This window comes from Camelus ferus, chromosome 4 (genome assembly GCF_009834535.1).
Source record: "Camelus ferus isolate YT-003-E chromosome 4, BCGSAC_Cfer_1.0, whole genome shotgun sequence".
NCBI classification, from domain to species: Eukaryota; Metazoa; Chordata; class Mammalia; order Artiodactyla; family Camelidae; genus Camelus; species Camelus ferus.
In genome coordinates, this window is record NC_045699.1 from 70,664,510 (window position 1) to 70,676,642 (window position 12,133).

At 42.0% G+C, this 12,133-nt stretch overlaps 1 protein-coding gene across 3 annotated transcripts in view; it reads left to right on the forward strand.

Annotated features, from left to right (window-relative positions):
• Positions 1-12,133, forward strand: part of NUP214 (nucleoporin 214) — a 90,813-nt gene that overhangs the window by 34,014 nt on the left and 44,666 nt on the right. For all 3 annotated transcript variants that reach the window (XM_032478679.1, XM_032478678.1, XM_014556926.2), the window contains exons 22-24: positions 2,527-2,787; positions 3,531-3,692; positions 5,830-5,929. In XM_032478679.1, the coding sequence (XP_032334570.1) occupies positions 2,527-2,787; positions 3,531-3,692; positions 5,830-5,929 (523 nt within the window). The remainder of the gene's footprint in view (positions 1-2,526; positions 2,788-3,530; positions 3,693-5,829; positions 5,930-12,133) is intronic.

A 12,133-nucleotide genomic window follows, 5' to 3' on the forward strand; every position in this document is an offset into this window, starting at 1 on the left:
TTCTTTTTGTTCTGTTTCAGAAGTCTGTATCTCTAGGTAACAAGAGTATGTGTGCACCTCATCTTTATTACTGTCTAGAAATGTTAATGTTTTGCCTTTCAAATTTAGATCTGCTGTCTACCTGGAATTTGAAATTTTTCAAACTGCTAGATGCAATAATAGCCCCCCTTTTTTTTCCTGTTTATGTGGCTTTCTGCCTGTCCTAATCTGAGCTGGCATTTAAGCAGAGTAAGATTCTTTAGGTTTCAGTGGAGCCTCCTTTCAAATGTTGGGAACGTAACTGCATCCTTGATCACTGTAGGAAGCAGCACGTATCAGCTATAGAGGCAGCATCCTTGGAACAGTGAGCAGTCCGGGCTCCTGGCCTCTGCAAGTGAGCATGGCCCTTGGATCCTCAATTGATGGATCTCTCTCCACCCAAATCCAACGAATTGCATCAGAAAGACGAAGGAAGGAAACTGAGAGACCCCCTCCCCCCAGGCTGTATCAGACCTTGGGTGTTACATAGTTATTTCCATTTCTCTATCCAGTTCCTGAAGGTGATGAGTGTGAGTCATCTCTTGTCGCTACTAACTCTCAGGAACTAGGATTTTAGAGAAATTATTGAGAGCAGCGTGGCCCTAAGAGAGTGTGGGGTTTGTATTAGTTTTCTATGGCTGCCGTAACGGATTATCACAAACATAGTGGCTTAAAACGCTGTTGTGTGGGTCAGAAGTCCAGGCGCAGCATGGCTCTCCTTGGTCCTCTGCTTGGGGCTCACAGGCTGAAGTCAGAGTGTTGGCTGGTCTGAGCTCTCATCTAAAGGCTCTGGGGAAGATTCCACTTTTGAGTTCACTGGAGTTGTTGGCAGAATTCAGTTCCTTGCAGCTGCAGGACTGAGGTCCTCGGTTCCTTTCTGTGTGCTCCTGGCCCCTTCATCTGCAGTCCAGCCACAGCACATCGAATCCTTCTTGTGCTTCACATCTGCCTTCCCTTCCTGCCACAGCTCTCTGCTTCCTCTCTTGCTTCCTTTCTCTGCCTTTAAGGGCTCTTGAGATTTTATGTTGGGCCCACCTGGAAAATTCAAGCTGTCCTCTCTGTTTATGCTCAACTGATTAATAACCTCAATTACGTCCACAAAATCCCTTTACCGTGTAATATAACCATCTAACAGAACATAACCATGGGTGTGGCACCAGGGGGCAAAGGTCATGGGATCAAAACTGTACCTAACACAGAGCATTTTATGTATAACATAAGAGCATGGTCTGTCAAGTCAGATACACACCTGGTTTGAATTCTGGCTCTGCCACGTACCAATCTCATGACCTTGGGCAGATTATTTAACCTTTCCAGGCATTAGCCATAAAGTCAGGTGATAGCAATTTCTAATGTAGATGCACCAAGTAAGTGCTCAGTAAGTGTTAACTGCAGTTCTGCCGGCGGTGCTGGTGGTTGTGAGTGGACTTTCTAAGTGACCCTGCCGAGTATTGACTTGCATCGAAATCAATGCAGTGCTGGTGCAGCGCTGTCCCATAGGCCTTCCTGCATTGATGGCGGGTGTTCTGTATCAGTGCTGTCCAGCGTAGTAGTTAACATGTGGCAGTTGGGCACTTCAGAGGTGGCTGGTGCAGCTTTGGATTTGAAGTGTTCATTTATTTAATTTTCATTATTTTAATCTAAATATCTGCACATGGCTAGTGTCTGTGCATATTGACGGTGCCACCTAGCAGTCGCCCAAGTACACGGCACTGGTTTTCAGTTGCATTCATTTATGTTACATTTACATTATGACAAATCAAGTCTTGTGGAGTAATGTGCCCATAGGGCAAGTAAGTCAGTAAATATTAGCAATGCTTCTAAATAACTTAAGGAGGAGAAAGGGCTGTTTTTTCTTTGGTTTTTGGCTTTTTCCAATGTACAGACAGTAATGTACATTGGGAAGTTCCTGGTAGAGAGTAACATGGCGTAAAGCTTTACCTCATAGTTTATGGAAGGAAAAAACTAGGGAAGGTCAGGATAGATTTCAGAGATTTTTTAAAAAATCTATTATCTGATTCAAAAGAATGATTTGATTTATCTGGCAATGTTAGAGACCCTCAGGACTGAGGATGTCCTGTCTTTTCTGGTTTGCGTTAGGCCTGTTCTTAGAAGTTTAGTGTTGGAAAGCAGTGGCAGCAGTGTGACTGTCCACTCTGCTGTGGAAGCTTGTCTGTTGCTTTTCTGATGTGGTGTTACTCTGCCTGGGAACTTCAGTGAGGGCTCAGGGTCCCCTGCCTCTACAGCAGCGTTCATTCCGTCTCTCACTTCACACTGTTTTGTTTAACAGTCAGGATGTTCTTGTCCTTCACAGCTCGGTTTCGCAAAGCCCCTTTGAGCAAAGACCTAAAACTATCTTTGCCCACATTCAACAGCAGCTGCTTCCACTTCAAATCAGTAGTAATTAAATCATTTGACAATTTGGCTATTTCTCTATGGACAGTGAAAATTACATAGCTTTTGGACTTGCCTTGAGTTGTACGTTGTGTTTTGTTTGGGGCTTTGTAGCCAGCCTGTCTCGGTCAGCCTTCCTGTCTCAGAGATACTACGAAGACTTGGATGAAGTCAGCTCAACGTCATCCATTTCTCAGTCTTTGGAGAGCGAAGACACACGGGCATCCTGTAAAGATGACGATGCCGTGGTCCAGGTCCCTCGGCATGCCCCGGTGGTTCGGACTCCTTCCATCCAGCCCGGTCTCCTGCCTCAGGCACCTCCTTTTGCGAAATCTCACCTGATTCATGGTTCGCCTGGTGTGATGGGAACATCAAGTAAGTAAACAGTTAGACAGGAAGTGATCTTTTCTTCCTAAGAGGTTTCTAACTCACGAAGGAAATGTAACTGGGTTTTATACTATCGCACCTATGAGTTGTGGGTTCCAGCCCGTTTCTACTAGTATTCTAGAAATTAGAGGACCAGTTCAAGAGGTGTGTTCTCCTTGAAAGCGCTTGGTAGGGCATTGTGAGGAAGAGGCGATGCTGCAGGGTTCACAGTTACCGCCTCACCGCTTGTGCCTTTCAGGTCCTAGTCATTTCAGCTCCTCACCTGTCGCCATGATCTGCCGCACAGCTCACCTGCCACAGTGCTCACGGTCTGTACTGGCTCACTGATGTGGCCTGTGTGGTGCTGTCACACTTTCAGTTCAGAGCATCAGGACTCTTTGTGGAAGTGACTTCTAACATAGGGCAGACATAGGCCCTAGAATGGAGAGATTTCATGAGAGGAGAGCAGGACATTGCTCTGTGTTGGCATAAAAGTTATATATTGTTCAGTGTCGGAGGAAACGATCCTGTGAACAGAACTAGCTAACAGAAGTGGGCGGGCAAATTGCATACAGCGTCTTTGAAAGAGAAAGGTGCCAGCCTGTCAGTTTGCTAATACTTTTCTGTGTCAATGCTTAAAGAGTTTTAATTTTAGCATTTCCCCTGCAACCTAACATGGAGTTTTTCCCATTTTAACTTTTACGTATTCTTCTCTGATGCATTCTCTCACCTAATTTTTCTTTTCCCCTCAGTGTCTACATCAGCTAGCAAAATCATTCCTCAAGGGGCTGACAGCACAATGCTTGCAACAAAAACTGTGAAGCATGGTGCACCTGGTCCTTCCCACCCCATCTCCGCCCCCCAGGCAGCCGGCGCTGCAGCCCTGCGACGGCAGATGGCCAGTCAGGCACCAGGTAAAACCCCTATGATCATGAGCTGTCCGAGTCTCAGGCCAGGACACTGGTGCCAAGAAATGGCTGGCTCTCTCTGCTGCCCTTGAGAGGAGAAGACTGGTGTGACAGCTGTCTCTCTGTTTTTGAAGGGAGAGTTCAAGGAGGCAGAGACTTGGGCTGAAAATGTTTTCTTTTAAGGGGCGGTATTAGATCTGCCACATTCAATGTTAAGTGGAAAATCAGTGGGTTTTGTGGGGGCTTTTTTGATGGAGTTCTTAATCCCTACTTTTGAATAATGTTTGCTTTATGCCCCAAATTACTCTTTTCGGTTAGATCACCTAGTAACGTAGAGTTGTCTCATAGTATTTTAAGGATCCCGGCCACCCTTTGCAGCGGGTCTTAGTATGCCCATTTTGCTTTTGAGTAAATGTGAGGTTTGGAGAGGTGAGGGTTAAGTAGCAAAACTCGGACTCTGGCCCGTGTTCTTTGTTTTGCAGTGCAGCTTTTTCTTAAGATTGCAAATTTAAGATGGAAACTTTACAGATGGAAACACTAATGAGCTAATCAACCTCTGCATTTTGTCAGTGGTTTGTGGCTACCCATAATTTTCTACGTTGAGATTTCTAGGTAGTTAGCCTTGGGACTTCAGTTATCACTAGTTACCAGTTTTTATAAGCCAGTGATTCTCAACTAGAAGCTGTTTCACCCTGCCCTTTCCCCCCAACAGTTGGCAGTGTTGCTGGCATTTTGTGGGTAGAGACCAGGAATGCTGCAAAAAAAAAATGCTAAAATGCACAAGACAACCCCACAACAAAGGACTACCCAGCCCCTAAATGTCAGTGGTGCTGAAGCTGAGAAACTCTGCTCTAAATCAGGTGTTTTTGTTTTAGCTGAATAAAACTACTTTTTAGTTTTATCACTGCTTAGAACACCTATCAATTTAGACTAAAATTTTAAAGACTAAAAAAAGACATGGTTTAATTTAGACAAAAAAGAATTACCATTATATAGTAATAAAAGATTTCTAAGAAAAGTTTAAATATTAAACTCTTATTAAGGCATCTAAAATAGTTATGAAAGAGCAAAAGCAAAATAACTTTTAAAGGTAGTTGAGCCTTTTTAAAAAATAAGAAACCTTTGATGTTTAAATATTACTTAGACCAAGCAGAATCTTGGTATTGTGCTGAACAGGCCCAAAATCAAGCTGATTGAGTTGATTATTTATAAACTTAAAATCTGGCAGGATTTAGGACTATTCCACTCTCAGCAGGAGGTGGTGTGATCTCTGTTATCCTTTTGGAAGCAAAAATTTCTAAGATGTAGGCACCTTTGAATGCGAAAGATGAAGTATGTGCAGTCCCAGGCCGGGTGTCCCTGGTGGCGTCTCTGGAGGAGGATGTGAAGTGAGCTTCCATAGACCCACCGCTCTACCTGGGCTACCGCTTTCAGCTTGGCCCGGGATGTGCAAGAGATCTGAGAACTTTGCTTAGGCCTTCGTAATAGTTAATTATGAAATGTCATTAAGGCTTGGGATACAGTTTTACATTATAAGACACAGAAAAAGAGAAAGCTGATAAGCCCACAGCGGGCAAGTGGTGTGAGATCAATCCCTGTTGCCACTCCTTAATTCGGGCCTCTTGGCCTTGTCCTCCATTCTTGTCCAATCTCCATTTTTCACATTTTATTCATTGTATCCATCTCACCAAGCCGTGAGCTCCTTTAGAGAAGGAACTATATTTTAGACATTGTACTCCCAGCACCTAACAATAATAAGTTCACATGAAAGGGTGGTTGAATGAATGAATGTGTGATGGAGGCAGAAGTCCTCAGTCTGAGCACCGCTAGTAGCTCCTTCTGCCCTTTTCCAGGACGAGCCAATGGTACGGCAGTATGTCAGCTCTGCTCTGTAAAAGCTGGCTAGGAGTTCCTTTTTCCTAAACTAGTACATTTGATTAAGTTGCACAAAGGCTCGTCCCATAGTCTCTGTGAATGGAGTGTGCCAGCTGCTCCACTGAACACAGTGCTGCAGAACTACCTGGATCTCCTTTGTATAATAAGTTTGCATTCTGCTTGAGTTTGTGTCTTAGTTACTCATTACACCTGGCTGGAATTTTTGATCCTTTACTGCAATTAATGTGCCTCCCTCTTCTCTACATAGCTGTAAGTACTTTGACTGAGTCAACGTTGAAGAATGTCCCTCAAGTGGTAAATGTGCAAGAACTGAAGAATAATCCGACAGCCCCCTCTGCAGCGATGGGGTATGTTCCTACTTTTCAGTGTGTTTACGCCAGTGAATTACTCTGTAATAGCCAGGAACTGCCTGCAGGGAGCAGCACTGCTGTTGTCACAGAGTGACTATTTTCCCTGCAGCACTTCAGGTTAGAAGAGGGGTGGAGTAGACAGCTAATCTTGGGTACACAATTGGGTTTTCAGGAAATTGTCCTCTTTAACTTGCAGTGACAGCTGTGTCATAAACCAGTAAAGTCTGTCTTGGTGTTACGTGCTCAGTATGCTGTTTGCCATGTGAAAGTCTACATGTGGTGCACGTTAGGGTATTACAGCAGGTTTGGTGTAGGGTTTGAGTTTTGATTTGTTTTCTAATAATACTCTTGGGGCTCCAGCATTGGCACTCCAATTCTAATGCAGGCTCTCGATTCTGAAAACCCAGTGAGGATCTTGAGATTGACAGTCTCCTCCCTCCCTTCCTCTCTCCAGGCAGTCCTGTTCTTTCAAGTTTCTTACACCTTTTGTATGAAAAAAGCCTTTTCAAAGGCAGCAGCTCCGTTTGGAGACTTCCAGCTTCTGTTCTGCGCTGTGTTTGAGGGCTGGATCCTTGCTGCCAGAGCTGACTTGTCTTCAGTCTGAAGCTGTGTTTAAAATTCAAGGCACTGACTCGCTCCCACTGTTCTGGACAGCGCAGCTTGTAGACTGTGCCTGTGCCCTGTTGCTCTGTGCATTTTGTAGCCAGGATCTCTTCTGTCCCCTCCAGCTGCCCTTGTGGCATAGGGAAGAGTTGAGGGACATTTCCTCAGTTTGAACGTAGGGACCGTGAGGACAGTGTCATTCAGGGAGTTAGTGCCTGGGGCCCATGATTAGTCCAACAGCAGGACCAGCAGCCTCAGACCCTGTGTGTCTTCCAGTTCGTGTCCTCTCTCTCCCACCTTCCTTCCCCCAGGTCTGCTCACGGTTCTGTTTTGGCTTTACGGAGTGGCCCTGCCTCACTAGTCCGGTGGCCTTCTCTTTTTCCCTCATTGGTCCATTTATCAACACTGCCAGGAATTTCTTAGTTATCTCAGGGCCATACTGGCAGCCAAAAACCAGCCTACTCACTTTCCTATCTTGTAGTGACCTTGAAGCTTTGGTATGCTGTTTAGACCAAGATGGCATTTGTGGTGGTTGTGAACCTCTCCAGGGAAAGAACTGTGCATTAGAGTTTGGGAATTATAGCCAGATTCCTAGCGTAGGGTAGGCAAAGAAAAGCCACTGCAAGGCAGAATGTTGCATAAGACAGGAAAATCCAGCTTAATGGTGAGAGAAACATGGTCTGGTATTTCTGAGGTCTTTTAGCTATTAACCACATAGGAGAAACACCGCTTGGTGATTTCACTTTATCTTATCTCAAGCTTTGTTTCCCTCAGATGGTTCATCTGAGCTGATCATTGATACGGGCTTTGTTAAAGGAGCAATTCTGAGTTTGCCCTTTTTTCTGACTGAAGAAAAATAGACATACACACAAAAGGAATCTTGAAGAAACTGTCTTCCTTTCCCTATAGAATTGGACTCTGTTACAGTTGTTTAACTTGTGTGCCCAGCGGGGTGCCTGGAGTATAGTTCCTTTTTAATAACCATTTGTTGAGTAACAGATGAACGCTAAGCATAATTGGTAAGTGGAAGTTGGTATTTACCACCTCCCCCCATAAAGAAGCTTGAGAGGGAAATACTTTCGTTATAAAATTTCTTACTTTCAGATTCTATTCAGCAGTAGTTTCCTAAGTGTATTTTAAGTATTTAATTTTATATTTAACTTTTTCTGAGTAGTATCTTAAGATTTATTAAAAGATGAGCTTACATATTTTCGCCATTGGTATATCTTATGTTCATTGGCTTTAACTGTCAAATACATTGACTAACCATCCTGTTTTAAGGAAGAGCATTTATCTGGAGCAAACCTGTGACTGTCTGGACTCCTTTCCAGTGCTCAGTCACTTGATTCCGCAGGTTCCTAATGGGTGTCTGCCATGAGTATGGTAATACCCTAGGTACCAGAGATATAGTAGTGAGTAAGACATACCAAGTGCCCACTTTCACGGCACTTAGATTTTAGCAAAGACGGCCGCTGAGCTGCTGATCACATCGGCAGCTACTGAACTGCAGTGTAGTAAGTTCAGTGAAGGAGAAGTAAGTACAAGGAGCTAGGAAAGCATCCAGTGGGGCAGTCTGAGTCTAGGGCCCACGAGGAGGTTGGGAAGGAAGAGATGTTTTAGCAGAAGGTTGTGCAGTGACCAGAAGCTGCCAGGCAGGGCAGAGAGAAGAGTGTTCTGAACAGAGGGTGCAGGATTGTAAAAGCCTACACCTGGGAGAGGGTGAGGTGTGCTCGAGGTGAAGGTGAGAGAAGGCCAGAGTGGCTAGAGGCCTGGCGAAAGTGGCCAGTGAAGAAAGCAGAGCCGAATGAGGTGAGAAATACGGTGCGAGTTTTGGTTGGTTTTTTTCCCCAAACACACCAGGTACATTATTCTTTTCAGGAATTTTGGCATTAATTTATTCATTCTTTCCTCAAGTGCTTAATGAACATCTTCTATATGCCACATACTGTTCCAGGTGCCGGGGATAAAGCAGGTAACAGAACAGATCCCCAAAAAGCCCCAAACCCTACCCTAGTCACAGAGAGACGGTAAGTAAAATATATAGGATTTTAGGTGGTGGTGGATATGAGGGAGAAAATCAAAGTAGGGAAGGGGTTTAGGGACTGCTGCCTGGGCACGGGTTGCAGTTTTAAATAGGGTGGCTAAGGAACGTACTTCTCATACAGGGCCAGTGAGTAAAATATCTCGGAAGTACCAGACCGCATTTCTTTTACCGTTAAGCTGGATTCTCCCATCTTATGCAATGTTCTGCCTTGCAGTGGCTTTTGGCACTCAACATTTGAATAAAGATCAAAAGGCCAGAGAGCAATTCTCATGAATATTCTAAGGAAGAAAGCCCCAAGCACAGGGCCTGTAGCTGGAGCTTGTCTGGCAGATCCTGGGAGGAGCCAGGCAGCCACTGGTGGCTGGAGCTGGAGGGAGAGTTGGGGCGGGGCTGGGAGTACCTGTCATGAACGTCTAGGAAGCCTCGGTCAGGACCTGGCTGACCACTGGATGTTGAGTAACCTGATCTGATTTATGTTTGCTTTTTTAAAACAATCTTAACAGTTTGTAGAATATTGGGGCATAATTTGCACACAGTTAAATTCACTTTTTTTTTTTTTTTTTTTGCTATAAACTTCTGTGAGCTTTGACAAATGCAGGTAGTTATGCTGACCTATGGTTTTAGCAGGAAGCTTCTGGTTCTTATATTGAGAACAGATGAGAAGGGCTAGAGTGGGGAATGGTAGAAACAGGAAGCACCATTAGGAAGCTTTTTCTTGTTTATTGTGAAAAATATGTATAATAAAATTTACTATTTTAACTATTCTTAAGTATATAATTCAGTGACATTAAATACATTTACAGTGTTGTGTAACCTTCACCACAATCTGTTTCCAGAACTTTTTCACTGTCCCGAACAGAAACTGTACCCATTAAACAGTGATCTTCACTCCCACCTCACTCTAGTCCCTGGTAACCTCTTTTCTACTTTCTGTCTCTAAGAATTGGCCTGTTCTATGTACCTCATGTAAGTAGAATCATACAGTATTTGTCCTTTTGTGTCTGGCTTATTTCACTTAAATTTTCTAGATTTATCCATGCTGTAGTATGTGTCAAAATTTTGTTCCTTTTATGGCTGGAATGGAATACAACAGTATTCCATTGTATGCATGTACCTTATTTTTCTTATCCATTCATCTGTCAGCAGACACTTGTGTGTTTCCCCCTCTTGGCTATTGTGAGTAATGCTGCAGTGAACGTTGTACAGGTATCTGTTTGAGCCCTTGCTTTCAATTATTTTGGTTAATGTTTTAGGAGTGAGATTGCTAGACCATATGGTAATTCTCGTTTAGCTTTTTCAGCTAAACATAGTTCAAACTGTTTTCCAAAGCAGCCACACCATTTTACATTCTCAGTAGCAGCATATGGGGTCCCAGTTTCTCTGCCTCCTCAGCCACACTTTTTTTGTCCATCTTCTTGATCATAGCTTTCCTAGTGGGTGTTACGTGGTATCTCATTGTGGTTTTGATACGCATTTCCCTTATGAGTAATGATCTTGGGCCTCTGTTCTTGTGCTATTGTCCATTTGTATCTTTAGAGAAATGTCTGTTTAGATCATTTGCCCATTTTTTAAATTGGGTAATTTATCTTAGTTGTTGAGGTGTCATATTCTTTATGTAATCTAAATGCAAGTTCCTTATCAGACATATGATTTGCAAATACGTTCTCCCGTTGTTTAGGTGGTTTTTCACGTTCTTGATAATATCCTTTGAAACATAAAAGGTTTTAATTTTGATGAAATTCAGTTTATTTTGTTGTTGCTTATGCTATAGGTGTCTTAAAAATAGGTATGTATTTATGAAACCATTGCTTAATCCAAGGTCATAAAGATTTACTTCTGTGTTTTCTTCTAAGTTTTATAGTTTTACCCCTTACATTTAGGTCTTTATCCATTTGAATTAATTTTTGTAAATGGTGTGACTTTGTGGTCCAAAATCGTCCTTTTGCATGTGGATATTCAGTTGTCCCAGCACCATTTATGGAAAGGACTCTTATTTTTTCTCTTCAATTGTCTTGGTACCCTTGTCACATTGATTGGTTTTCTAATGTTAAACTCATCTTTGATAGTGATGTATCGCCCTTTTTATATGGTTGGATTCAATTTGCTAAAATTTTGTTAAGAATTTTTGCACCTGTCTTAATGAGGGATATTGGTCTGTAGATTTTCTTTTCTTGTAATTTCTTTGTTCCATTTTGGTATCAGAGTAATGCTGGCCTTATAGAATGAGTCGGGAAGTGTTCATTCCTCTTCATTTCCCAGTGAAATCATCTGGGCTTGGAATTTTCAGGGTTTGGGGTTTTTTTGGTTTTGTGTGTGTGTGTGTGTGTATGTGTGTGTGTGTTTTAACTAGATATAGGACTGTTCAGCTTATCTGATTTTGATTGAACTTTGGTAGTTGGTGCCTTTCAAGAAACTTGTCAGATTATTGACATGAAATTTTTTGTAACAGTCACTTATTACCATCCTTTTAATGTGTATAGAATTGATAATGATTTCACTTCCTTCTTTCCTGTTAGTGGTAATTTGTATCTTTTTTTTTTCCTCATCAGTCTAGCTAGAGGTTTATCAGTTTTATTGATCTCAAACCAGATTTGGGGTTGATTTGTTTTCCTATTTATTTTTTTTAACTTGGCCTTAATAATTTCGTTTTCCTGCTTACTTTGGGTTTTGTTTCCTCTTTTCTAGTTTTTTAAGGTTGAAGCTAAGGTCATTGCTTTGAGAGTGTTCTTTTCTAATATAAGAATTTGGTACTATAAATTTTCCTCTAAGAACTACTTTGGCTACATTCTACAGATTTTGAATATGTTTTCCTTTTCATTCAGTTCAAACTGAATGAAAAGTACTTTTGAATCTATCCTGTGGTTTTTTTTGGTATACTTAAGGGTTATTTAAAAGTGTGTTATTTAGTTTCTAAATAATTAGACATTTTCTAGATATTTTTGTTACTAATTTTTAATTTAACTCCATTGTAGTCAGAGAATATGCTTTGTATGACTTGAATTCTTTTAGATTTATTTTGATTTCTTCTGTGAACTAGGATCAGCAAGATTTTTTTTTAAGGGCCGTATAGTAAATATTTTAGGCTTGTGGGATATATGGTCTCTGTCTCAGCTACTCAGCTCTGCCACTGTAGCCTGATGCAGTCACTGACAAAATGTAAATGAATGGGCATGGCTTTGTGGTAGTACAACACTTTTTACAAAAACAGGCACCTGGCTTTTGGTGTATAGTTTGCCAATCCATGACCTAGATTATCAGTCATCTTGGTAAATGTTCTGTGCACACTTCAAAAGAGCATGTATTCTGTTCTTGTTTGTTGGAGTATTCTATTTTGTCGATTAAGTTAAGATGGTTGATAGGGTTGTTCAAGTCTTCTACATTCTTAATAATTTTCTGTCTGCTTGTTCGATCAAATAACAAGAATGGTGTTCGTTATTTTTAGCTATAGTTCTAGATTTGCTTATTGTTCTTAAAGTCCTGTCTGTTTTTGAAGTTCTGCTATTAGTTGCATAAATGTTCAGGATTGTTACATTCTTTGAATTGAAATGACCCAC